The 27,915-nt window shown below is 38.6% G+C and overlaps 1 protein-coding gene across 1 annotated transcript; it reads right to left on the bottom strand.

The window, feature by feature from the left end:
- lclat1 (lysocardiolipin acyltransferase 1) lies at window positions 1-27,755 on the bottom strand. Its single transcript, XM_055169874.2, has 6 exons — window positions 27,521-27,755; window positions 17,833-18,006; window positions 17,514-17,712; window positions 17,261-17,407; window positions 14,441-14,557; window positions 1-2,409 (listed from the first exon to the last, which is right to left on the bottom strand). Exons 2-6 carry the CDS (start codon window positions 18,001-18,003, stop codon window positions 1,889-1,891), a joined length of 1,155 nt encoding a protein of 384 aa, XP_055025849.1. The 5' UTR covers window positions 18,004-18,006; window positions 27,521-27,755; the 3' UTR covers window positions 1-1,888.
- Between the last annotated feature and the right edge of the window lie 160 nt (window positions 27,756-27,915).

The following is a 27,915-nucleotide window of genomic DNA, read 5'->3' as shown; positions in this document are numbered from 1 at the left end:
TTTTAAAAGAATTCAATTACTTGCTTTATTCTTTCAAATCATAACATCATTTTCTGACAACACACAATAACTAATATAAACATGATAAATGGGCATATAGTCATATATTTTATTGACTATGTAAAACAATTTTATATGAACAGCATATTATATAAACATATGTGGGCTATATGTGTTCCATTTGTTAATATGCTACTGTTTGTTTTCAACAAATTTCCACTTTTAGAGTTTGGCTTTAGCTGTTTCTGAAGATACCTTTTATTCTTGTTTTACTTGCTATTATTACGGGCATACCATCGTAAATGGTTACAGGCTATGATTTATTCGATGATTAATTTCTTTTCTGCTCAATAGTGCAATTTCAGTGACTAAATATATACCTGAGTGATTGCTGTACATGTGAAACAGACAAAGCTCCTCTTACATTTAGAACAGTGGTGGCAAATGTCAGTCCTGTAGTTTAACCCCAACCCTGATTAAACCTCACCTGAGTGTGTCTTTCAAGTGACACTTTAGACCTTGAATAGCCTGCTCAGGTGTGTCTAATAAGAGCTGGAGATAAACTGCAGGACCCATTTAGACGTTAAGTCATACAGACCTTTTGTTTTCCATCACAGTGAACAGGTCAAATTAATGTATGTACCAGATTAACTCTAAAACCAGTGCAAATACTAATGAACACCAGTCATTTACGTACAAGTCATTTACATTGGCTCTTTAAACATGTTTTACTACTATGACACCTACAGATATGAACATGCAGCCAATGTAAATATTAGTGTTCTGGTAGTTTGCGAATCTGTGCGTTTGACAAGTAATGTCAAATCAAAAAACAGGAGGTCAAACGTGAGACAGACGGGGAAAAGGGGAATGTAAATAAAAACAACAATTGACAGAAGAAAAAACAAGGGATATAAATGATAGCAGGATAAGAATCTTAACAATTCAATTGAGTCATTATTCAGAAACGTAGTATATTGGTAACTCAACATTGTCCTGATGTAATGTAGATTGTCTCAAGAGTCACACAAAGAAATCATGTAGCATTTACACAGCAACTTGCTCTTGACTGAAGAACAGGCTAATTTTATATCACCAAAAGACCGTGTGACATCACAGACAGATTACTGCGAATGGCCCGTCCATTGTAACAGCAGCTCATGCAACAGCCGCAGCAATCATGTATTCAAAAGCAGCGTTTTTTTTTATGTCTAAGACAAACAAAAAGCTGAAACTATGCATTGCTGCTGTTTTACAAACAGTAGTAATAAATTATGCTTCTGTAGCATACTAGTAAAATAAATATAATTAAAAGAACAAATGAAAATAAAAAATCTTTAAAAGCAATCTAACCAAATATACATAAATATGAAATTCAGACAAAAGAAACAAACAGAAAAGAGTGTAAAATAACAATATAAAAACAATTCTTACAGATACAAACACATATTGGCAAATGCGTTTTAGGTCTAATGATTTTCATAGTGAGCTAATATTTTCTATCCACACCCCTCAACCTCACTCTTATCTTTAGCGTTTTTGATTAAAATAAAAACGTGCTCGCATTTTAAGTCATTGGGTTTTTTAAATTGTCCTTGTAAAGCATGTTTATGTTGTAATACCCATTTACTACTTGTGTTGTTATACAAAATTGTCATGAACAACATATTCAAAGCCACAAACAGACACATGTATGCCCTTGATTGGTAATTGGAAACTAAATTGCGTATGAGTTTTTTGATCATATATGAAAATGACATTTTGTAAACCCCTTATTTCCTATTTTTCAGAGTCTCTGTGTCTCTGATGCGACTCTTAGCCAGCAGGAGGCGCCACTGTTAACGTTAAACAAGCAATCACACTGCAAATCGTGGTCCAGCATCTCTTCTCATTCATTTTTTACCTCAGTTCCATTGCTTTGTTCATCCTTTGAACCGTCACCAATCCAATATCGATGACATGCCAATTCCATCATCTCAACTCCGCCCATTATCCGCTGCTGACCCAGAAAGAAGATCACCATAAGCAGGAAGTAAACTCGTGCGGGAGCCCAGAGGCACAGCCCCACACAAGACAAAACGATGAAGAAGCTCCAGTAGAGAAGTGACGCAGCTTTAATAAGTGATACTCTCAGCTCGCTCTTACACGGAGGCACACGAGCTTCAGGGGAGTCGAATGCGCGCGGAGAAGCCTGATAAAACTCTTGCAGACGCTGTTCTTTCTCAGCCCAGCGTTCCTGACACCAGGACTGCAGCTGCGCAGCTGATCGGGGCAGAGACGACAGTGGGTAGCGTTGCACATGAAAGTGAATTTCGCGTGGGAAAAGACCCAGGACCAGGTGGCGCTCCGTCTGCGGGATGTTTTGAGGATATGCAACAGTAATGTCATGGACAGCATCCAAGTTACCACCTGAGAAAAGAAAAATGACTGTATATAAATAATCACATAAACAAAATCAACATTTAGGAAACACAGGCCATGTTCCAACAATCAACATGCATATGATTTTAAGAGGCTGACAGTGAATTTTTAGGTATAATCACAATTTGTCCTCGTGCTCTGCAGTGATAGCTGCCCACTGCTCCGGGTCTGTGTGTGTTTGTGTTCACTACTTACTAGGATTACAGTTAAATGCAGAAGTAATATTTCGACACAAACACACACACACACACACACACACACACACACACACACACGAAGAGTTTACTTCCAAAATGCAACAAATACATTTTGACTAATATCGGTAAAAGTGTGTTATCTATACCAAGAAAGTGACAAGATGAATACCACTATTTTCTGTTACAAAATTTCATATAGCATCTTTAGGTTATAATAAAATTAAAATGATTGAAATTAATAAATTTGAAAAAAGTAGAAAAACATTAAAATCCATAAATTGTTATTCAAAGATTTGTTATAAAAACGCAAATAAATGACATGCATGCATGCATGCATACATACATACACACACTGGTGCTGGTCGTATAATTAGGATATCATCAAAAAGTTGATTTATTTCACTAATTCCTTTCAAAAAGTGAAACTTGTATACTATATTCATTCATTACACACAGACTGATATACTTCAAATGTTTATTTCTTTTAATTTTCATGATTATAACTGACATTTAAGAAATATCCCACATTTATTATCTCAGAAAATTAGAATATTACTTAAGACCAATACAAAGAAAGAATTTTTAGAAATCTTGGCCAACTGAAAAGTATGAACATGAAAAGTATAAGCATGTACAACACTCAATACTTAGTTGGGGTTCCTTTTGCCTGAATGACTGCAGCAATGCGGCATGGCATGGAGTCAATTAGTCTGTGGCACTGCTCAGGTGTTATGAGAGCTCAGGTTGCTCTGATAGTGGCCTTCAGCTCTTCTGCATTGTTGGGTCTGGCGTATCTTATCTTCCTCTTCACAATAACCTATAGATTTTCTATGGGGTTAAGGTCAGGCGAGTTTGCTGGCCATTTAAGAACAGGAATAACATGGTCCTTAAACCTAAAACCCCTTAAAAGCTCGTAATACTTTCCTGAGAGCTGATTCATATCATTCTTTACCTTTAAAGAACAGTTTACCTTATAGCCAAATGTGTCGGATAAAGAGAATTTGCAGCAAACCAGACGATCTTAATAGGAATTTTAATGTTCTAAAAGAATCTTTTCACTGTAGAGGTTATACTAAGAAGCAAATTCAAATAGCTGAGGAAAAAATTGAGGGACGATCTCGACTTGATTTGTTAGGAAAGAGAGAAAAACATCAAAAAAGATTTTCTGTGGTTTTTACTACAAAATATACTAAAAAATCGGAACAAATTAAGAAAATAATTAACAAACATTGGCACATTTTAAAAACTGATAGAAGTCTTGAATCTTTTCAGGATCCCCCTCTCACGGTGTTCAAGCGCGGACGTAATTTGAAAGATCATCTCGTGAGATCGTATTTGTCTCCTCCACCTGTCACAACACAAATGACATTAACACCAATTCCTGAAGGTAACTACCGATGTGGCTCATGTAGTCAATGCAGCTACACTTATCGTTGTACTTCATTTAAACATCCACATACTGGGACACCGATTCCTATTAAAGGGATTATAATTTGCAAAACAAAAGCAGTTATCTACCTCATAACATGTCCCTGCGGTAAATCTTACGTTGGCAAAACATCGCGTGAATTGAAAACACGTATTTCAGAGCATCGCAGTACAATCCGATGTAGAAATATGAATTATCCCTTAGCTGCTCATTTTGTTGAATTTAACCACTCTATTGCCTCCCTACGATATGTAGGAATTGAACGAGTTGCTTTACCGAGGAGAGGTGGTGATCTTGATTGAATTCTGCTTAGACGTGAAGCATATTGGATACATACATTAAGAACTCTTGTTCCTTATGGTCTAAATGTTGACTTTGATCTGACCTGTTTTTTATGAGTGTGCTTTATATTTCATGGTTGGTGATGTTTGTATACTGTTGTTTTTCTTGTATTTACTCTCATCATGTATTTGTAATTGATTCTGTGGTTTTTAACTTGATTAACTGATTGTTTCAAATTAAGAATAATTGTATGCACCTGTGTAGGGCTGTATTTAAGCTTGCCTTACCTTGAACGAACACATACCTTGACGAAGGCTATTTGCCGAAACGTTGGTTAAAATAAAATTATTTTGCAAGTGAGTGTGCAGTCAATATTTTTTTGTTATAATTTTCATGATTATAACTGACATTTAAGAAATATCCCACATTTATTATCTCAGAAAATTAGAATATTACTTAAGACCAATACAAAGAAAGAATTTTTAGAAATCTTGGCCAACTGAAAAGTATGAACATGAAAAGTATAAGCATGTCCAACACTCAATACTTAGTTGGGGTTCCTTTTGCCTAAATGACTGCAGCAATGCGGCATGGCATGGAGTCAATTAGTCTGTGGCACTGCTCAGGTGTTATGAGAGCTCAGGTTGCTCTGATAGTGGCCTTCAGCTCTTCTGCATTGTTGGGTCTGGCGTATCTTATCTTCCTCTTCACAATAACCTATAGATTTTCTATGGGGTTAAGGTCAGGCGAGTTTGCTGGCCATTTAAGAACAGGAATAACATGGTCCTTAAACCAGGTACTGGTAGCTTTGCCACTGTGTGCAGGTGACAAGTCCTGTTGGAAAATGAAATCTGCATCTCCATAAAGTTGATCAGCAGCAGGAAGCATGAAGTGCTCTAAAACTGCGTTGACCTTGGACCTCAGAAAACACAGTGGACCAACACCAGCAGATGACATGGCACCCCAAACAATCACTGACTTTGGAAACGTTACACTGGACCTCAAGCAACGTCGATTGTGTGCCTCTCTTCCTTTACTTTCATTTAATTTACTTTCATCAGAGAACATAACTTTACCACTCAACAGCAGTGGAGAAGTGAGACACTAAGAGTGGCACAAGGAATGCAACGGCTGAAAAACCAGGCCTTGCATACGTCTGTGGTGTGTAGTAGTTCTTAAAGCACTGACTCCAGCTGCAGTCCACTCTTTTTAAAATCTCCCCCACATTTTTAAATTTGTTTTGTTTCACAATCCAGGGTGCGGTTATCCCTGTTGTTTGTACACTTTTTTCTACCACATCTTTTCCTTCCCTTCGCCTCTCTACTAATGTGCTTAGACACAGAGCTCTGTGAACTGCCAGCCTCTTTTGCAATGACCTTTTGTCTCTTGCCCTCCTTGTGCAAGGTGTTAATGTTTATCTTTTGAACAAATGTCAAGTGAGCAGTCTTCCTCATGATTAGGGTTAGGGTTAACCGTACAGATCTAGACTGAGAGACCATTTAAAGACTTTTGCAGGTGTTTTGAATTAATCTGCTGATTAAAATGTGGCACCACCAGGTGTCTTTAAAATGTAACCTTTTTTACAATATTCTAATTTTGTGAGATATTGAATTTTTGTTATAATTATCAAAATAAAAACTTTTCATATAAACTTTTCAAATATATGAGTCTGTGTGAAATGAATGAATAAAATATACAAGTTTCACTTCTTGAACGGAATTAATAAAATAAATCAACTTTTTTGATGACATTTGAATTATATGACCAGCACTTGTATATATTATACATACACTAGCTGAAGGACTATATGGGTGTATGTGTGTATATATGGTTTATGTACAGTACGTGCAGTCAGTGTTTCCTCTAGGATTTTTTTCAGCTGTGGCGGCAGGGGGCGCCCATGATGATTATAAATGTAAAAATTTTTTTTTAAAGTAGAATATAGGCTACAGTAAACTAACATGTATTTTTTATCATTTTCATGTTGTCATTTACTTTTCCTTATATTTATAGCATACTGCTTTTCTATGTTTGATCTAAAATGTATTTTCTTAAAAAACGTTACATAGCTACGTACGTAGTTCGGATATTTCATTGTAGTTTTAATGTAGTGTGCATTGCAAGTTGTGCTCGTGTTTAGCGTTACAGAGCTGTTGCAAACTCACGCACAGTCCTGTTTGATAATCCGCACCGCTGTGATTGACCGAACATCCATCAGCAGCAATTTTATTTCACACCCGGACCATTTGACATAAAGACCCCGAGCCGGTCACACCACAAATCGCGCAGTTGAATAGAAACCTTTAACGGTCTTCAGACAGATCTTAAACACAAAGCACGGGGCCATTTAAAAACGAGTCGAATTTTGGTCTTGGATGTTAGACCCGCATTTTACTCTTGTCTATTGAGTCCCGACCTGCATCTACAACGCAAATGACGCGCGAAAAGCCTATTATTACACCCGTTACATCAAATATTATGCGGTTCACCCGCGGGTACCCCGACCCTGCTGTTTCGTCTGAAAACAGATAAAACAGTCTCACCGTCTGCCTCAAGTTTCTATTACCAACGTTCTTCTCTTCTACGGGAATAATGTAAGTTTCCTTACAAACAGATTCGACTATAATGTCTTGCAGTCGCATATAAGTAGTATTCAGTATTTAGCCTTTTGTTTTTGGACAAATATCATATCATTTAATGTGAAACTTTGTGAGTGTCGATCTAAAGCACAGAAGATTGACTGACAGCTGAGTGGTCAGCAGCGCGCTACTGCGCTTATAGCCTATATTCTGAATAACTAATGGCCAGATAAGTTGATAATATGAGTACAGTGATTCCAAATGAATGTTCAAAAAACTCGTAATATGTTAAATCGAAAGTTTAATAATGTCTTTTCTCGCAGCCCTGCGCTGCGTCCGTGTATATGCGCCGGTGAACATCAAATGCGTGATGACCTTGCACCTTAAATTACCCTAAATTTATAGTCATAAAGATAAAAGTAAAACAATATTTGAAACTTCAAATTATGTATTTTTATTTGTGTAAACTCACAAAAAGGAGAAAACTGTGTGCTTATTTTAAATCATTAAAAACATGACGTGCTTTCTGCTGCTTTGGTCAGCGCGTCGCAAAAAAAACAGAAACTCAAATACTTTTTTATTAGTTTTGTCAATTTAATAATTATTTAAGTGTGTAACATATTTCGTATAGGCTTATTTATTTTATTATTATTTCTCAAAATAGAGACGTAGCCTAATCATCCTCTGTTGATTTAAATCTATTTGTTCATTAAACTAAACCCATGGAAGAAATTATGATACTTATGAGTTAACGCGAATCCAGAAAGGAGTTTATTTCTAAGACAGCCAGTCTGGCAGAGCGGACATTTCTGTAGCTTTTTTGCGAGCTGCCGCCGTGGGTTTTGTCTAGAAGGGATACAGCAAATGCCGAAAAGTTTAGGATTAGATTTGAAGGTAGGATTATTAGGATGAAAACAGCGGCTCTGGCTAAATGAGATACAAATACATCCTACAATCGTGTGAAATTTTGTGTTTAGAGTTGGGTTTGGTTGAAGGATTAGGATAAAACCGTGGTCATCCAGCGAGATTTCGTTTGCTGTATCCCTTCTATCCACAACCGCAGGCGTGGCGGGGATGTTTTAGGCATGGCAGGCCGCCACGGTAGAATGTATATAGCGGAAACACTGGCAGTACAGTACAGTACATACATACATACAAACATACATGTCACACAATAACACAATCTTACTCAATAGACTAGAAAACTATGTTGGTATCAGTGGTCAGACGTTAGCCTTGTTTACATCATATCTAACCAATCGCTACCACTTTGTTTATGTAAATAAGAAAGAGTCATATCATATTCTTGGTTAAATCAGGGCTCTCAAGTCTCACGCATTCACCGTGAGACTCACGCATTTCAGTCAGTTCACACGCTCACACGCCACACCTTGTATTTCTCACGCTGAAAAAATAAGAAAACTTTTCCCACTCTATACAATTAATGAACGAGGCACAGGAGAGAAGTTCTCTGCCGAGTTCATATCTGTCGAGCCGCGGACACGGTCACACTAGACATCCTGATATAATTGTCACCTACCAGCCAATCAGAAATCAGAATTTGTTGTTTCTGGGTAAATTTCGTGATCCTGCTGCAAGCACATTCGTTACTAGGCAACATAGATTCTCACGTCACACAGACGAAGTGGCAGTTGGAAGAGAAGAATCCGATGAAAGCGGTAGGTAACGCATTCTTTTTTATAGCAATTTGATTTTACGATTCTTGGATGACATCACAAAAATGTGATCAAAGATAATAAAAACTGTTGTTGGGAAATATAGCCGAGGTAAATTATTATTGATTAAAAAAATCGAACTGCTTTGCAATCAGAATTAGCTTTAACTTTAGGAAAGTACTAAACACTAGAGGCTACCTGAAACAATCCCAGGTGAAAAATATTATAGGAAATACTATAGTGTTTTTGAACCATACTAATAGTATAGTAAATTTTAGTATATTATAGTATTTACAACACTTTGTTAATGATTGCTACAGCATACTCTGTATTAACTATAGTAGTGAACTGATAAACTGTAATAAATACTCTAACGTTAGTATTCTTTAGTTTATACTACAGTAATCTGTAGTGTATATTCTAGTATATTAAGATATTTCATTTTCATTTATTTCATTATTTTCAAATTATACTTTATTCATACTCTTTTTAGCTATTCAGCTATACTCTGGCTTTTATTTTAGTAATGTTTATATCCTGCCAATGTATACATTAATCATTGCATTTATCTGTTTAAAAGATGTCAGGGAAAAAGCAAAGAAGTATTTTTTCATTCTGGGCACCAAAGGGTCAGCCCCCTATAAAGGTTGCCAGATAGTGGGAGCCGCCTACCTCTGTAATCAAGGCCTCAAAACATGCAACAAACACTTACAATATAAAACATTCATAAACCAAATGTACTCTCTCACACATGCTCACACAAACACACCTTGTATTGTAAGTATGCTCAGGGCAAGTTCTGCAATGTTGCTGTTCAGTTGGCTCATTTGGGGCAATTTTTTATATATTTGTATTTTTGAAATAAAACAATGTATTTAATTTCTATGACTTTGTCTTTAATTAGATTTCCCAACTGTTATAATTTCTATTTGTGCTAATCAATTATAAACAATATATTAAATTTAACTGCTACCAAAAACCTGAGAGAATTGGTTGGGGCCGAGGGGTCGCTGCTGCAAATATTTAAGTGGCTCCTCCCCTAACAGATGAAATCTCACTCCAAACTTTTGATAAAACTTGAGAGCCCTGGTTAAATACAGCATACCACAGGGTTCAGTTTAAGGTCCCATCCAATTCTCATTTTATACGTTACCTCTAGGAGACATTATCAGGAAACATAACATAAGTTTTCGCTGCTATGTGTATGATACCCAGCTTTAAATTTCGTCACATCCTAGCAAACCCATCAGTTTTCTAAGCTAACAGACTGCATTAGCGATATTAGTGACTGGATGGCACATAACTTTCTTATGCTAAACTCCAATAAGACAGAGACACTAATTATCGAACCGAATCGCTCCAAACATAATATGTCAGATTACAAGTTGCCCATAGATGGCTGCACTGTGGTGCCATCTTCCACGGTTAAGAAGGTGTGTGTGGTGCTCGACAGCAATTTATCCTTCGATAGTCATAACTCCAACGTCTGCCGCACAGCATTCTTCCATCTTAGAAATATCTCAAAAATATGCTGTATGTGTCTACATCTGATGCAGAGAAGCTTATCCACGCTTTTATGAACTCTAGAATACACTATTGTAACTCGTTACTTGGGGGATGTCACGCAAATCAGGTAAACAAGCTTCAGCTAGTTCAAAACGCTGCTGCAAGAAAGCTTACTCGAACAAAAAAGTATGACCACATAAGTCCAATTCTGGCATCTTTACACTGGCTACCAGTTAAATATCGCATACAATTTAAAATATTAACAATCACCTTCAAAGCCTTAAATGGCCTAGCACCCTCATATCTTAAAGGGGGGGGGGGGGGGGGTTAATGGTATTTCAAGCATTCTGACTTATTAACACAGTTATAGAGTTGTTTCCTCATGCTAAACGTAGGCAAAGTCTCAAAACCGCAGTTGGGCGTGTTTCAGAGTATTTCTGTGCCGAATGCACTTCGCCAGGGTTCATACAAGTTTCGGCTAGTTTTTTCGATTACAGTTCTAACTGACGTTTCAGGGGTTTTCGATATGTATCACTTCTTTATATGGGCTTCCGCCGGAAAACTTCCCCCGGAAAACCCCGCCCACCCGTCAGTCAGCGGGAGACGCTAGAGCTTGCTAACAGCTTATCACGCCACTCAGCTTTGTTTAATTTCAAAAGTCAACAATGGCACAAGAAGAAGTGTGTTTTTGGATGTAAGGAGAAGACATCCAGCCTTATGGAAACAATGGATATAGTTTATTATCCGGATTAGCAGCGGAGTTTTGCGTGTGTGTTTGATGCTGTGGATTTTCAAAACCGGGTCATGACGAGTTACACGTGGTAAGTAAGACTTCTGTCTTATGTTGGAAATAGGCGTGTGTATATTATATAAATGACACGAACATGTAGTGAATCAACAGTGTTGTATAGTGTTGCATGACTCGTACTCGCTCCTCCTGCGGTAGTAACTCCTCCTTCTTCATTTTTTCGTACGTTATCGGAAAGATTCGGTAAAGCTAATCTTTCTTTTATAAATCTGATTAAACTAAAGACTCTTCAGAGATATAAAGAATGCCATACTACTCTATAGGTACTCCAGATTAACATCAGAAATGCAGAAACAGCGTGTGTTACGTGAGCTTTAAAGAATTACTATCAGAATACAATCCATCACGTACACTGCGATCACAAAATTCTGGCCAATTAATTATACCTAGAATATCAAAAGTGTCTAAAGGTGGTAGATCCTTTTCATATCTAGCCACTAAGCTCTGGAATGATTTACCAAATAATGTTCGAGAATCAGACACTTTAAGTCTAAACTTAGGGCATTCTTCATTAACAAAGCATTCACATAAAATGTCAAGTAAATGTACCTATCCCGCAATAGTTCCAGAAAAAAAGCATTCAAATAACTCATCTGGGTAATATACTTATGCCGCAATAGTTAGCCTGTCTGGAACCAAGCGGAGCGGATTTTAAACAAAAATACTGTATGACACTTGCATTACATGCGAACGGCCCCTACGCTAATAGGATTCTGTTTTTCTCTCCCTGTCTCGTCCTCGACCCTGAGGACAATGAGACAAACAGACCCAGTTCCTGATGTTATCACACCACTGATCTACTGGTTGTCCTTCACCGTGATGCCCAGCCGGTGCCTGACCAGCGACCACCGGCTGAACCAGTTTAATCCGCCTACCCATTTCATATCCCTATCGTGTTTATATATGTATAAATATATATGTATTTCTCTCAAGGGTTTTTCTCCTTCTAGGAGTTTTCCAACAGGGTTTTTCATCCCATGGAGAGTCAGCCAACATTGGCTTAACTTAGCACTTTCCTGTATACTGTTACTACGCTCGCTTGTACGGTTTATTATTAGCCGCTGTATTCTGCTTCTTATGTTATCTATCGATTTTTCTGTGTTTTCCCCTACATCTATTCATGTAAAGCTGCTTTGAAACAATTAACAATTGTGAAAAGCGCTACATAAATCAAATTGAATTGAAAAAAATTTAATTGAATACATATACACACACAGGCCTACATATATACACACATACATACAGTTAAATGTATAGTACCAATATCCTATAGTAAGGCAGATGTTCTACTGTCCAGTAGACTTCAGCCCTAATCATACTCACTTGACATATCCAGTGTTTCCCACAGATATGAAATTTACTTGTGGTGGTAGCTGGTGAAAAGGGCAATCATTATATCCACCGACAAAAAATGGTCTACTATACATGTGACAAAGAACTAATAATGTGTGACACAACACAATACTTTGATTTATTAAACATTAATATTAATTTCACATTATAGTTCATTAATCTAACCACCCCAAACTTTCTTTGCCATAAACAAAGCTGACACTGTTTGTTAAAGCACCACGAAAACACTTTATGTTTTTGCACTGATATATGAAGCAATTTGATGACCCCTTTTATCAAACTCAATTATATACAATACTATGTACAGTATATTAATAGACAGTGCAGGTCTATAGATTATAAATGTGACTGATGTTATAATGTTAATAATTTCTATTAGTTAGGCACTTTTACTGCTTCTGCTTTCTATTTCTCTTTTGCCGATTAAAAAAGCTTAATCCACTCATTATTTCAGATTTAAAAGTCTACTTGCTGTCCCGATGACCGACTTTACATTACAGCTTTGCGTTTTTTATATCCTGAGTCAGCTAGAGCTTTGCTCATTCAGTATTAGCACTGCTTTTTGCTACAATCTCTGTGCAAACTGTTTAGATTTTAGTAAAGATATGGTCTATTAATTGTAAGATTATAAAAAAATGGGATAAAGAAAAAATGAAGCGGCGCGTGGTCGTGACAAGAGCCAGAGAAACCGGAGGCACGCTGAAACAGCACTCGAGCTTTGCGCTAGCGGCCGTTCTCCGATCGACTCGGGTTTTACACACAATGTTAATCAGACTTGGGACCCGAAGTAATGAACTAGGACCGACCCGGCTGACCATTTAAAATATAAACCCGGAACCGTACGGGTCCCGCGTCCTCAGTGAAGAAAACCTCTAATGGTAAAACTCTGCTCAAGTTCAGAAACATGAAAGGATAAAATGTGACACTGAGGTTGCTTCGCGTCGCACCCAATTCATTGAGAAACAGAGAGCACGTGAACGGACATTCAACGGGAGAGACACAACGTGCTTGCACGCAAAATGAAGCCAACTTGGATGCTATAAACACATATGCACATAAGCATATGCGACCATTTTGGTTGCAGTGTAGTTCCCTGGCTGCTCAGTTACCTCAGTATGTGCTGCAGTTGATCCAGTTTGCCACGCTGGATGATGAGTTTATGACGTGTGCATCATCTTCACGCGGTCACCCGGCCCCACCTTTCTATCTCTCTCGCGCGCTCTCTCTCGCTCGCTCGCGCGCTCTCTCTCTCTCTCTCTCGCTCTCTCCAAAACACGGGTCATCCAGTCGAGTTCAGAAAATACGGCAATTCGTAAAGTGATTTTTTTTTACCTGGGCGGGTCGCAATCTACCTGGGCGCACCGCCCAAGTAAAAGCTATGTATGGGAAACACTGCATATCACATGCGCAAAAAAATGTGACCCACCTGTGAAAACCCAGTTAAAGTAATTTTTCAGTAATTAACTTTTTTTCTTCTTTTTACATTAAATCATTCTATATGAAGGAGAGAAAATTTGATGAAAATCATCTTGATATCTTTAATAATGAGTAAGGCCATGTCAAAGATTAGATGAAATACGTTCTCAGAAAATCATGTTTTTAAGAATTTCCCTTTTAAAAACAAGCTTAAATTTAATGCTGCATCACAAGTTAACCATAATTTGTCTGTCTGTGTCATATACCACGTAAAAGCAGAGTTAAAAGATAAGAGTTTAAAGTAGAGCCAGAACGATTTATCGTTTTGACGATTTTATTGGCAGGTATGAGCATGTCACTACTGGTGGTGACTTGGGTCATTGTGTAGTGACACCAGCCAACCGCCCGTGGTCTCTTGTTCAGGAGGCAGTAAGTGCAGTCACAACATTTTAAAACCTGTTATTAAAATGCGTTTGGACGATTGGATTTAAAGTGGACCAGAGAGTCACCCAACAAATACTGCATTTGAGTGACTTGATCTGACATCAGTCGGTGTCTCTAGAAGTAAAGATTTGTTTGTGTATTGCTCAACAACTTGATATTTATGAAATATTTCTGTATTAATTTCAGGTTACATGTTAATTATTTAAGTTGTCTGTGTATGTCGTTTCAATTTTAATTCACTTCTGCCCAATCATGGCAGATTCATGGCAGAACTCTTTGGACAATGATGAATTGAGGACTTAATAATGAAATAATGAATGACCTCTGACCTTTGCGCAGTGTGTCTACGATGAAGGTGAAGCCGGTAGTACGTGGGTGAAGGACAAACTTATAGTTGGGAAGACCATTTCTTTCAGCAAACTCATCACTCTTGGCACGAGTGTTATCTGCGTAGAAAGATGAAAGACAAAAGTAATTGAAATGAGCTGAAAGAATGGGGTTAGCACATCATCTATTGATGAAACACAGATAGCAACTGCTTTTTTGTTTAATTTCCCATATCTTTTAGCCAACTGGTATCAATCTCAGACAGGTTTGTTCATTAGTTTGCAGGGTGATCTTCGTTAAACGGAACCCTACTTGAAAAAGTTGTAGTTCTCATACAATATGGGTCTTACTTTTGCATCATCTTAAAAAATTTGGTGGATCTGAACAGAAATCATTGAACTATTAAAAGATCATGAGTGATTCACAGGTCTAAAAGGATTTGTACTGGTAAATCTACAGAGAATATACATTTTGGTCAACACACTTTCGTGTAAGTGGTTGCTAAAACATTGACTATGCTAGGAGAAAACATGTACAGTACAGTACAGTACTGATTTTTTTAATATTCTTCCTTTATAATATTTTTATATCCCTAGATTTATTTGTTGCACTGTTTTCTATACAGTTATAATCGAAAACTAAAATATGGTGTTCTATTTGTGGCTGCATTTGCAGTCATTTATAAATAAATAATATTAATGTCAAATGTATTTTCAGTTAATAAATACATAAGTTCACAATCACTGTATGTTTTTGTTCATATTTTATTAAGGGATAAATCTGAAGCACACCACTAAAAAAATTCTTATCAATTCATACAGGGCTAGTAGTATATACAGCTTTAAATATAGAAACTTTTTTTTTCATTTTCCTAATTATTTTGCCAAACTGTTTCACCATTGCACAAGTTACATTTAGAATGTCCTTTTTACCATATTTATTTCACATTATTTAACAAAGAATTTTTTTAACATTCCAGCAGTCATTATAGGGCCTTAAACACCTGGGCCCGTATGTATAAAGCCGCTCAGAGTAAAATTTTAGTCTTAATTGTGTCGAAATTCTAAGAATGACGTCATTTTACTCTTATTCCTAGACTTAAGAATAAGTTTGATTTATAAAGCCTCCTAAATGTTAAGACTAGGTCTCAGCTCCTAAATTATTTAAGAGAGCTGAAGAGATCTCCTAACCTAGTTAAGAGTAACAAGAGGGCAGCAGAGAGGTGGAGATCATGCACTTTACAACAAAAAATGTGTTAGAATTACTTCAATTCAAATGTATTTCTATAGTACTTTGTAAAAAATTATTGTTGCAGAGCAAAAAATGTACAATATATACATGTTAGTAGTATATAGACAGTAGATAGGAATTAATATAACATGAAATATAAAGAGTATAGGGTTTTTTATACAATGTATATTATATTACAGTATAATATACAGTATAAGATGTATATTAGTGAAACCAAGTACCAAGAATTTTTATGGGATTATTAAGACAGCAATGGTATATACTTAAATGTATAAAAATTTGAATAATACAGCGTAAAAAGTTAAAGTTGGATCAAATTATTGATAATGCCTAAAGATGTCATGTTTTAAGAACTTAAATTTCACAGTTTAAGTGAAATAATTAAAGTTAAAAATGTTTAAATATTAGGTGTTACGAGTAAGTAGAGCCGCTTTTATATTTTACAGTTTATGAAAGGTAAAAAAAATACCATAAAATGTAAATAAAATCTACAATAAAAAATGTGACACTATAACTGTAAAGTTATATTAATAAAGTATACAACCCTGACCCAAAACATAATGTTAGCAGTGAGCAAGCCAAAGGTGAAAGTGACAAAAATGGCATAAATTACAATTGTGTTTAAGTGGAGAAATACAACTTAACTTGATCATCTTGTTCAGGCTTGATCATCAAAGTATTTTTTTATCTAAGTGTTTGCAAACTTTAGTCTTTTCTTTATAAACAGCTTGTGAGTAAAATCAAAATGATGTGATTCATCGTCTTAATTTTTTAAATAGCATTACTTTGTATATTTCATTAACATGTTGAAACTTAATCAAAATGGTGCAAAATCATGTAAAATAAATGCATGTACTTATTTGTTATATTGTTAGACATTTTGTGAAGCTAATATAAATATTTAAATACTAATATAATTTGAATGTCTTCATGATTCATAAATGTATGGTGTCACATGTTGCTGTGACTGTATAACATTGCCGGCTTTCTATTGGCTGATTCAGAGGTTAAGGGCGGCCATTTTAGGTTGAAATCATTGTAGTCCTCAGTTCGCGGCACTTAAGTCAGCACTTAAGGAGGAGTCTTACACTTTACTGAAAGTTGCTTTCAGCTTCTTTATAAACGTCTCCTATTCTCAAACTGGTCCTACTCCTTACTAAGAATTTTTTGACCCTTAAGTCATAGCTTAAGACTATTCTTAAGAACATTTCTGAAATGTTTAGTACATACGGGCCCAGGGGTCTCATTTATAAAACTGTGCATAGGATCCTTACTAAAAGTCTATGTACGCACAAAAGCCAAAAATGGCATACAACAAAAAAAATATTAAGACTTAAAAACAAAGCAATGTTCCCTTTATAAATCACCTGCAAGTGTGCGTACATGAATAATCCTCAGATACCACCCTGCAAGCTCATTCTCCCATAAAATTTTTTTTCATAGATCACAACCTTTGCGTGGGAACTGGCCAAAAACCTTAATCTCTGTTTGCAAATACGCAAATGGTCTAATGGTAACTCCTAACCACTTGAGAGACCTCTCAAGCTGTACATCACAGACGATGATCTCACCAGTGAGGTCGGTTCCCTCTGGGAACAGCAGAAGCTGTACCGGTTCTTTGATGTGGCAGAAATACTGCAGCATGTTGGTCATGTGACTGCGGTCATCTTCCCAGCGACGCTGGATAAAGATGAAGGAGGCGACTTGCATTGCCCAACCTACACAAACACAGAGAAAGAGACAGACAAACACACAACAAGCTCTAAGGATATTCAAAACACAACTCCATTCATTATTTCACCCGGAGATGAAGTTTCGGCTCACCGAATCCAGGCACAACCTTCAGCGCCACTTTAAGGCAGATCTTCTCCAGACGCAGGTAGCTGAACCTCAGCAGACAACACCACAGGAACATCCAATCCAATCTGGTGCGATGGTTCATTATTATTACGCTTCGCTCACCAGGCACAAAACCGTCACCTGTTATCACCACCTTCACCCCAAACACCAGCTCCAACAATGCCTGCCATTAAACCCAGACACACATCAAGAGGAAGGACAACAAAACTAAATTCTATATAATAAAGTTTGAGGAACATGAGTTAATCAGTGCTGCTGTGGATGAAGATGATGAGATACATACCACTGGAAGAGTGAGCCAGGTGGCAACAATGCGGTCAGTAATCCAGCGGTACCACGCAGGTGACAACAGCATCACAGGCAAAACTGGACCCAACATAAACACGCTGCCAAAAAAGCTGCCCAGGAACAGAGTAACGATGAAGAAGAGACCTCTTACAGACACCATTGCCATAACCTGACAGATGGAATACAAAAAATAACAATTTCAAAACAAAACAAAGCAATTTTTTAACATCAATCTGAAACTGGTGGTCTCCTTAAAGGAAATGTAAAATCGCGAAACAAACCAATTGCTTTTGGTTTCTTTTAAACAATTAACATTTGTATTGCTATAATTGCATTCACACAGACTGCTACACCTTTAAGCACAACCCCATTATTTTCAGTCAATAGAAATGTTACTATAGAAATCACTGCACCGGTACTACAGAGGTTTAAAATTTTGTAGCACATGCCAAAAAGTATAAGGGTGATTCTCACGAAACCATTGAAACACCACGGCACTAATGATTTTAGCTTTAAAATGTGTAATATAGTAACATTAAAAAGCATCAGAATTAACACAATACTGTGTTCTACCTTGCACAATGTGTGATTTCAACATAAGAATTTATAATTGTAAATTTTATCTAATTTTCTGCTGAAATTCTCATTACCACAATGTGTCCGGCTGTGTTTGGACATGCGTTATGTTGTAATTTGGTGAGATAAACATCAATGATGCTTTGCTACAAGCAGGAATTGCAAGAGCTACTTGGATATGGAATATCGTTCCACGATGAGAAGTGGAGCGTCCACATTGTTGGAAACCCTCTGCATCGTCAGCAGGTGTCTCAGGTTCACTAGCGTTTCGCCCCTTAGCCTGTACGCTTCACCTGAGTGGGGCAGCAAAGAGCTTTTAGCCTTTGCCTGCAGAGGGGTTCCAACTCTGGGCTCTCTTCAGCCACAGCCATCTTGAGCTTGTCTCGGCTGCTAAGGCTATCTCCCTAGTGGCTTTTTTCAGATGTCTTGGATCCAGGCCAACTTTCTGCAGGAAATAGCGCAAAGATGTTGTTGGGAAACCGCGACAGCCGACTTCGATGGGAAACATGTTAGCGTGCCAACCTTTGGTAAAAGCTTCATCAATCAAGTCCTGGTACTTGTCCTTCTTAAGTTGATGTGAGATAGCTAGCCTGTCCTCCCACGGCACCGTGAGTTCCGCTACGAAGATGGTCTTGATATTCCTGGAAATCAGGACCAGATCCGGACGGAGTGAGGTCACTGCAATGTCTTGTGGAAAGACCAACCTGCTCCCCAGGTCCACTTGCATCTCCCAGTCAGAAGCACGCTGTAGAATGGATGGCGGGTGTTTGGCAGTTGCCTTTACCGTGGGAGTATGGTTGCCTTCACGCTGGAAATCAATAAATTCTGGAGACTGTGATGCCAGGTTGCTGTTGGCTTTGACCCTTTGCAGATCCACCCATTTGGCGACTTCTGTCAGGACCTTGTCATGTCTCCACCTGTATCGGCCGTCTCCCAATGATTTGGGGCATGCCGTCAAGATATGATTCAGCGTGCAAAGCCCTGCTCCACAGTTCTTACACGATGGATCTTCTTCCTTGCCCCAGATCTTTAAATTACTTGGGGTTGGCAAGAGGTCGGCTACAGCACGTAGCAAGAAAGCCAACTTGCCTTGGTCGATTTCCCAGAGCTCTTTCCAGGACAGTGATCGCTCAAGAGCCTGATCCCACTGCATCCACTGCCCTTGCGAGGCCAGCCCTACCGCTTTCACACGGCGGTGTTCTTCTTCTGCTTCTCGGACCCTCTGCGCCACAAGCTCTCTCTTGCCTTTGGTGTTGGCCTTGCTCCACCTCTTGGTACTGTAGTGTCCAAGTCCCATGCGGCCCTGGCAGACCACTCCGACAATCTCCTGATGTCTCCAGTGTGCTTCAGCTTCTGACACCGCTTCTTGGGGCTTCCATTTCCTGCCGCACTTAATGAACTTGCTAGCGTGCTGGACTTTCCTATCCTTGGACAAAAGTAGAGTGCTGACTGCTCTTGCCTTGGTGACCTTATATTCTTCAGCTACTGATGAAACAGGCAAACAGAGTTTGGAGGTCTTGCTGTATAGGTTTACTGAGCTGAAGGAAGGGGGAACCCCCAGCCATTTCCGCACAAACTTGCTGCACATCCTCTCCATTGCTTCCACTTGTGTCATAGGAAAGTCATAAAGCAGGAAGGGCCACTGCAGTCTGGGTATAATCCCGTACTGAAAGCACCATACCTTGAACCTCCCCAACAACTGGCTGGTGTCAATTGCCTTAAGCCAGATGTTTAGTTGGACTTTGGTGTCTTTGAGGTTGCTGGTATCCTTCAGGGAGTAGTCATAGTTTTTCCCAAGGCATCGAATTCCTTGGTCTTGGATTGCTGGGATCTCTGAGCCTTGGATTCTGAAGGTGTTTCTGGTCAACTTTCCTTTGTGGATACTAAGGCTCCTGGATTTCTCTGGTTTAAATTGCATCCGTGCCCATGTCGCCATCTTCTCCAGTGCACTCAGGATCCACTGTGTTCCCTGAACTGCCGGGGTCATCACAGTCACATCGTCCATAAAAGCCCGACAGGCAGGATGTCTTGTGCCGTCTTCTGCTCTAGGGCCTCTACACTGCGTTTCTCCTGCATTCAGAAGAAGATTCATAGCAGCCACGAACAGGACCACTGAGATAGTGCATCCTGCCATGATTCCCTTCTCCAGCCTTTGCCATTTGGTGGTAAAGTCTCCCACTGTAAACCTCATTTTTAGTGAGCCCATGTGTGACATCACCAGCTTGACAACCTCTGTTGGTACTTGGTAGTGTTCCAAAGCTCTTTGTATCAGCTGATGAGGTACACTTGGGTAGGCTTTAGCCAGATCTAGCCAGACAACAGCAAGTGTGTTTTTATTTCTCTTTGCTTCTTTGATGATCTGGCTGATCACTGCTGTATGTTCCAGGCATCCAGAGTATCCTGAAACTCCTCCTTTTTGGACACTAGGGTCGATGTACTCGTTGTTGAGCAGATACGATGTAAGCCTTTTAGCAACAATGGACCAGAATATTTTCCCCTCTACGTCCAATAGGGAGATCTCTCTAAATTCTTCGAGTCCTGTAGAGTTCTGTCCTTTAGGCACGAAGCAGCCCTCAGCGAGTGTCCAGAGCTTAGGTTCCTGCCTTTTTTTCCAGAGCGTTCGTAAGAGCTTGGCTAACCTCTTCAGTAGCAGTGGACAGTTTTTATAAATCTTATACGTTGTGCCCGATGGTCCTGGAGCGGATCCTGCACGAGCTTTTTTAACAACTGACCTCACTTCGTCCATAGTGAAGTCTGCCACACTAAATGGAAAGTGTGGTATGGGCCTTGACAGCTGGAACGGGCATTCCCCCAATGGGATGTCTCTACCGGGGTCGCTGTGTGCTGCCGCCACACTCTTCTCCACCTCCTCTTTGGAACACCTTAGCTGCCCATTCTTAGGCTTTCCTAGAATGTTAGATGTAAACTGGAAGGGGTTGTTAAAAAAAGCTTTCCTCTTACAACGCTTTTCTCTCTGCTTCTTCCGGAGTGATTCTGCTTTTCGGAGAAGAATTAAGTTTTTCCGCACTTCCACCTGTGGCACTGTGGTGTGCCTCCTGGCTCCAGTCCTCTTCCGACTGACAAGCGACTGGGAAATACTCTGAGATAGATCTCCGGGTACTACCGGGTGCTTCGCGTTGCTGCAGCTGCTTTATGCACTTGGTCTTGCCTTGGTGAATTTTAACGCCACGCTCGTTCTTGAATACTCTGCCACAGATGTTACATCTTCTGTTATCCTCATCCTTCTGTCTTACTGCATCCATTTCCGTAGTCCTTGTGCCATTGTCCGGGTCATTAACAGTTTGGTCCGTCCTTAATGGCAGATTATCCTCCCCCCCTCTTCGGTCTGCCTGGGGGTATTCTCATTTAATCAAATTAACACAAAAATATTAGGAAAAAAAAGAAATGGATGTTTTGCTAGACTACTTTAGATGACAGAAAAAATATTTACTGAATATTCATGTATAATAATAATGAAGAAAAATTAGGAAAATGATGTGTCCATGCCTGATGTTCTCATCCTCCGCAACACTTTTTGAGAACAGTTTAAGCACACATACAGAATTTTAATAAAGTTTGATTTTGAGTGACCAATAGGGGTGTAACGGTACGCAAAAATCACGGTTCGGTGCGAACCCCGGTTTTGAAGCCACGGTTCGGTTCATTTTCGGTGCAGTAAGGGAGAAATGCAAACATTAAACTGCAGGTTGTTTATTACTATAAACTTTTTTTTACAATTTGTTTACACTTTTTTAAACACTTTTTATTAAAATATAACATATAAAATATATATAAAATGAAAAAATAATAAATAAAATACTACTGCAAAGTTCTTTTTTTTACATTATTTTATAACAGAAGGTAACTCTTTTCTTAACCTTCTCTTAAACTTTTTCTACTAAAACCTTGAACTAACAAATTCAATTCCTGAATACATTTATGAACTATTAGCCTACATTTTTGCCACCAAAAATGTTCTGTTTTGATTTATTTTGGATTGTTTAACTCACAGTATTGAATTGGCTATGTACCATCTCTGTATAAAAATAATATTACTGCTCTATGTGTAACTGCATAGCAAGCAACATGATGATATACTTATTATACACTCATTTTGAGATTAGTGAGTTGCATACCTAGCCATATTTGATCTTTTGCATGTTTCTCCTAATCTTTGCTTGTGTCGTCAATGTAAGCTGTAACGAACCCCTCCGCAGCTGAGTGACAGCTGAGTAAGCCCGGGTTACAGCTCTTCTCTGTCCCGACCAGCTGATCGCATTGGCACAATGATATGATTGACGTGATGTGCAGATGAAAAATCTGATCACGCATTCCTTATTCTCGCTGTCACAGAAAGCGCGTCTCTTGAATGCGTAGCAACGAAAGACGCGCATCCTCTCACGCACTTTTGAAAGAACAAAGCAGCGCGTTGACACGCGTTTAACATGCGCTTTTAGATACGACACGTAAACGTTTACATCAATAATCAAACGTATATACAACTAAGTAAATAAAAATCTTTCTGCGGGCCGAATTATGTTATATGTTTGACAGAAGACTTGCGCTGAACGCGGAGACTTCCGCCACTTAATATGTTCGTGCGGAAACGCACGTATTATGTTCCGCACAGGCGCACACAAAATGCAATGCATTCGGCCTTTCGGTGCACGTGTGCACCGTGCCGAAAGCCCTGAACCGAAACGGTCCGGTTCGAATACACGTACCGTTACACCCCTAGTGACCAAGCACATGGACCAGTTACTTCAAGATGGCTACCAGGTAAGATCGGGCGCGCGCGAGACAGACGCGGACCGACCGGGCGCGCGCGAGACAGACGCGGACCGACCGGGCGCGCGCGAGACAGACGCGGACCGACCGGGCGCGCGCGAGACAGACCGTGTCATTTTGCGCACACACAGGCGTCTCCGTGCAGCTTCCAAGCTATACTCAAGCACGGACACATATGCAGTACAAGTGATTTCTCATACAAATGGTTATTTTACCAGACCATCAGGGCAGCAATAATTTGCGTCATTTACAGGCCATTCATAAATTAAGGATAGAAAAGTGGAGAAATGTCTGTAGGCACGTACGTGTGGACACGCACAATGCGTTAACATTTTTTTTAACTGATAATATTAATTGTTCAAGTTGTTGAATGTTGAAATTGAAGAAATGTGGAAGGAAATAATATTCACTTTACATGTTCCCTAAGTAATTTGCACATGTTGTTTATTGAACATAAATAAGTCATGCATGTTTAAATCGTTGTCTTGCCAATAAACCGCAAAACCGCGGGAATTTGTTGATTACCGACCGCGGTAAGAAAAAATCCAAACCGGCCCAGCCCTAACCATTACTCTATATTCTTGAGGAGTAAAAAAAAATCCTGGAGCACATGTCGAGTACTGTTTAAAATAGCGGAGATTTAGTGAAACAAACTAGAAAGAAAATTACAATAGTATCAGAAGCATATATCAGCACAACGCTGCCTCTCTCTCTCTCCTCGTTCGCTCGCTCTCTCTCGCGCACCATAGACCATAAAAAAATATGGACGTAGTGTCCGTGACGTCACCCATTGGTTTGTGAAGATCGCTTTTGAAGCTTAAAGTAGGCGTTGCCTGCCGTCGCCATCTTGGCCTCGCGTCCCCGCGAATTACTCGCGGAAAACCGAAAAAGCTGAGGTGAAACCACGCCCGCCTAGCGCGAGTCTAGTGACAGCAGTGGCTGTTCAACCAACACTCAAGCGGCCACGCCCTTAATTATGCAGAAGTTTAAGGTTTAATATAATCTAAACGGATGAGTTACAAAAAAATTCACCCCCCTCACAGTTGTCATGAAGGGCAAAATTAGCTATATAGGCCAAAAACACTTTTTGTACCAGGCTATAAACATATTATTTTCTACTGTAAAGTTGGCCATTTTTAACATGGGAGTCTATGTGAATTGACTCCCTTTTGGAGCCAGCCTCAAGCGGCCAGTCGATGAATTGCAGTTTAAGTCACTTCCGTGTTGGCTTCATTAGAGAGATCAGAAGGTTGCCCCTCGGCGCGCATACACACTGGGCGCGTACATCAGCTCGTGCATGAAGGCAAGAATGCGATGCGATTGCATCCTTGTAAATTTCAAAAGTTTACACGACTGAGCTGCAGCGGACAGGCATAAGATTTATAAAAACACATATGAGAAGGCACAGCAACTCAAAAAGACTTACGTGTTTCACAATTACTCATAATGCCAATTTTCTCGTGGAGGCATGGAGCAGCATAAGAATACACAGTTAACTTATGTGCGATCTACCGGCATTGCCTTTGCAATCGACGTATTGGACACCCCTGGTTTATCATTATCATTATCTAGGGTGGGGTACCGAAACGCGGTGCCATTATGGCACCGAAGCCTATATGGGCGGTACCTACCGGACCGAATCAGAACACAGATTTCGGTGCCTCATTTCGGTGCCTCTTAATGCATGAACGGTTGACTGAAGTATTTTGCTCTCTGTAGCGCAAAAAGCATAATCACACAAGCACAGCACAATCGCTAGTTAAATTATACTGCACTCATATGGTGTAAATAATTTCCTCACTTACAAAATTCACGTGAATGTGAAAGTCGGAAAGATTTGATAATACAGAGGATTCAAGTTTGATTTCTTCGCTTAACTTAGGTGAGTTTGTTCATATTTTACATTATTGTATATTGATAAAAAACAGAAACCAATCATTTTTTTCTAAGGATCTTAGATTTATTTATGTTATAGGGCGGGTAAAATGTTTTCCGTCTATTCGTTTTTGTTAAACGTTTGGTTTAATATAAGCGAGTCATTTTACATTTTATTGTTGTTCTGTTTTAATAAAAAATAATAATGAACAAATAAGCATTCGTAGTAATGAAAATTATGTCAATTAAATCTTTCATTAATTTGTGTTTTAACGCAGATACCATCCGTCGAATTCGTTTTATTAATAAACAAGCAATATAAGCAAGTTTGTCATTGGAGCTACTATTTTATTGGAGTTGAGTTTTTCGTTAAGAGTAATAATAAACAAACATTTTAAAAATGTATTTTATTAATAAATGGAAATATTAAATAATCTAATGTTAAAGATTAAATAGCCAACTTTTAAACTTCTTTGCCAAATATATTTTCATTTAAAATATGCTCTGTGTTAATAAGTTTAAAATGTGAAAAAATCCTCTTCTGCACATCCCTAATAATACAAATCGAACAAATTTTGTAAGAATATATGTCCAGGTTATTTTTATATTCTGACTTAAAAGAACAATTTGGAAAATGAGATCCTCAGAGGAGCGTGTGAATGCCGCAATTGATCTGACGGCAGCTAATTTTATATTTTATATGATAACATTTCTTCAGATAATTTGCTAACCCTAACCCGGTATCGAAAAAAACCCAAACAATACCCATCCCTAATCCTATCTCTATATTAATATGACCATGCTGGTTTCTATGGCTCATTTGTGTATGTTGTTGCCAGTTTACAGGGCGATGTAATCTAATGGCTGTTTCCAAGCACTCTTAGGCTGAAATAAAGCCTCTTTTTATTTACATTACAAATGCCTAGTATGTCCATTTTAATGGTCACGGGCGCAGGGCGGTGCGGGTTGTAAAAATAGATACAGTGTTGCGGGGCAGGCAAAATATTTCATAAAAGCGGGACCCGCGGGTTGGAAAAAACGTCGACCCGCGCATCACTATTTCTCAGATTATTCTGAAAATTAGAGGGGTGTGAGGGGCCTCCAACATAAATTTTGCCTAGGGCCTCCAAATATCTAGAACCGGCCCTGCTGCCATGTGAGCATATTGTCAATGTGAATGCCAAGGTACTTATAGGAATGCCCCTGTTTAATTGGGGTGTCATGAATAACCACAGAACCGTGGGCCCCGACTGCTCTGGGATCAAACACCAGCTCTTCTGTTTTTTTCACATTCAGGATCAGTTTATTGGCATCACACCACTGTACAGGTTGCTACGGTTTGGTGTGTTTTTGATGACAGCTTTCCTAAAAGTATATCATATTCTATTCCCAAAATAAGAAATATCACAGTATATCACCTTGCTTGCAGTATAGGAATGTATCGAATTGTATTGTGACCCTTGCATTGGATACAAATCGTATCACCAGATTCTTGCCAATACACAGCCCTAAGTGCGACATGGGGGTTGAATACAGTACCCTAGCACGGAATAAACAAATCTTTATATCTCTGCATCAGAACATCGTGGAGATATCTGGGCTCGTTTGACTCGTTTTCGCATTATTGTAACATTTTGTCCCTCGAAATTTGCCATGACAAGCACCACTTCACATTTCTTCTTCAGAAAATGTACCTTTTCATGTTTTTATTGCTATTTAAGTTGTTGTTTTAACAATAGAAGACTGCTGATTTCCGATGCTTTCCGGCGAGGTGTTGGTGTGTGGTTAACCACATAACCGCAAAATTTGATTTTTCTTCAACGCGGTAAGAAAAAATCCCATATCATCACAGCCCTAGATGTGTCAGCCACAAACCGTTAATATCACCTCTTATCTTCACACACCTGTAGAATGTAGATTTTTGTTTTATTTCAAAATGTCCTAAATAAACAACAAGAAACATAACCACATCTATGTCAAAACAGGACGATTACAGTAAAAGAATAAAAAAGCTTATGGGTTTGAAAATATAAATTAGTAAACTATGATGGTGAAAATAATGTACATTGTATTAATGCCCTTTATCCTTGTCATAAAACAGCAGATTGTCAATGATTATGTGTCCAATACAATACACATCAAATCTGTCAATATACATCAATTAACCCTACACCCTGCTTTATTGTCAAATGCCTGTTGAATGTAAACTCTTCTTAGGAGTTAATTTCACAATTTAATGTAAATTTATCTGAGAATATCCAAGCATAACATCAAACAAAGGTTATACAGCAACATGTTACGTTAGTCTAGTGAATTATAATCAACACACGCGCTGTCATGTATGCGCATTAAAGGCCTGAACGACAGACTTTAACATAACAACACCAACAACATCCATGAAATCTTTTTAAAGAAACTTAAGTCTGTGTTATTTATTTACTCACTGTAAGTTACACGTGAACAGAGTTATATCAGCTGGGTGATCTCACGCGACAACATCCAAACATCACGTGCGTGCACGCGTCGATCGATTACAACCTGAAACGTCCGTTGAATGAGACCAGATCGATTATGAAAAGCAAAAACAAGAAAGAAACGTTTCTATACTCGGTTGCGATGGCGGCTATGATTTTCTTATCCTAGCCTTCACTTCCGCCTCTGACGCAAGACGCAGAGTTGACCAATTACGGACAACTACCAAGAAGCATCACTTTATCCACTCTTATTATTATTATTATTATTATTATTATTATAATTATTATTATTAGGTTTATACATGAACTATTTTAAACGCCAGCATACGTACATAACTCTTATTCCAAACACAAATCTTCTGTTT

This window comes from Misgurnus anguillicaudatus, chromosome 11 (genome assembly GCF_027580225.2).
Source record: "Misgurnus anguillicaudatus chromosome 11, ASM2758022v2, whole genome shotgun sequence".
In the NCBI taxonomy this organism is placed as follows: domain Eukaryota; kingdom Metazoa; phylum Chordata; class Actinopteri; order Cypriniformes; family Cobitidae; genus Misgurnus; species Misgurnus anguillicaudatus.
The sequence above is the reverse complement of the archived record's forward strand: the minus strand, read 5'-3'. Positions and strand labels throughout refer to the sequence as shown.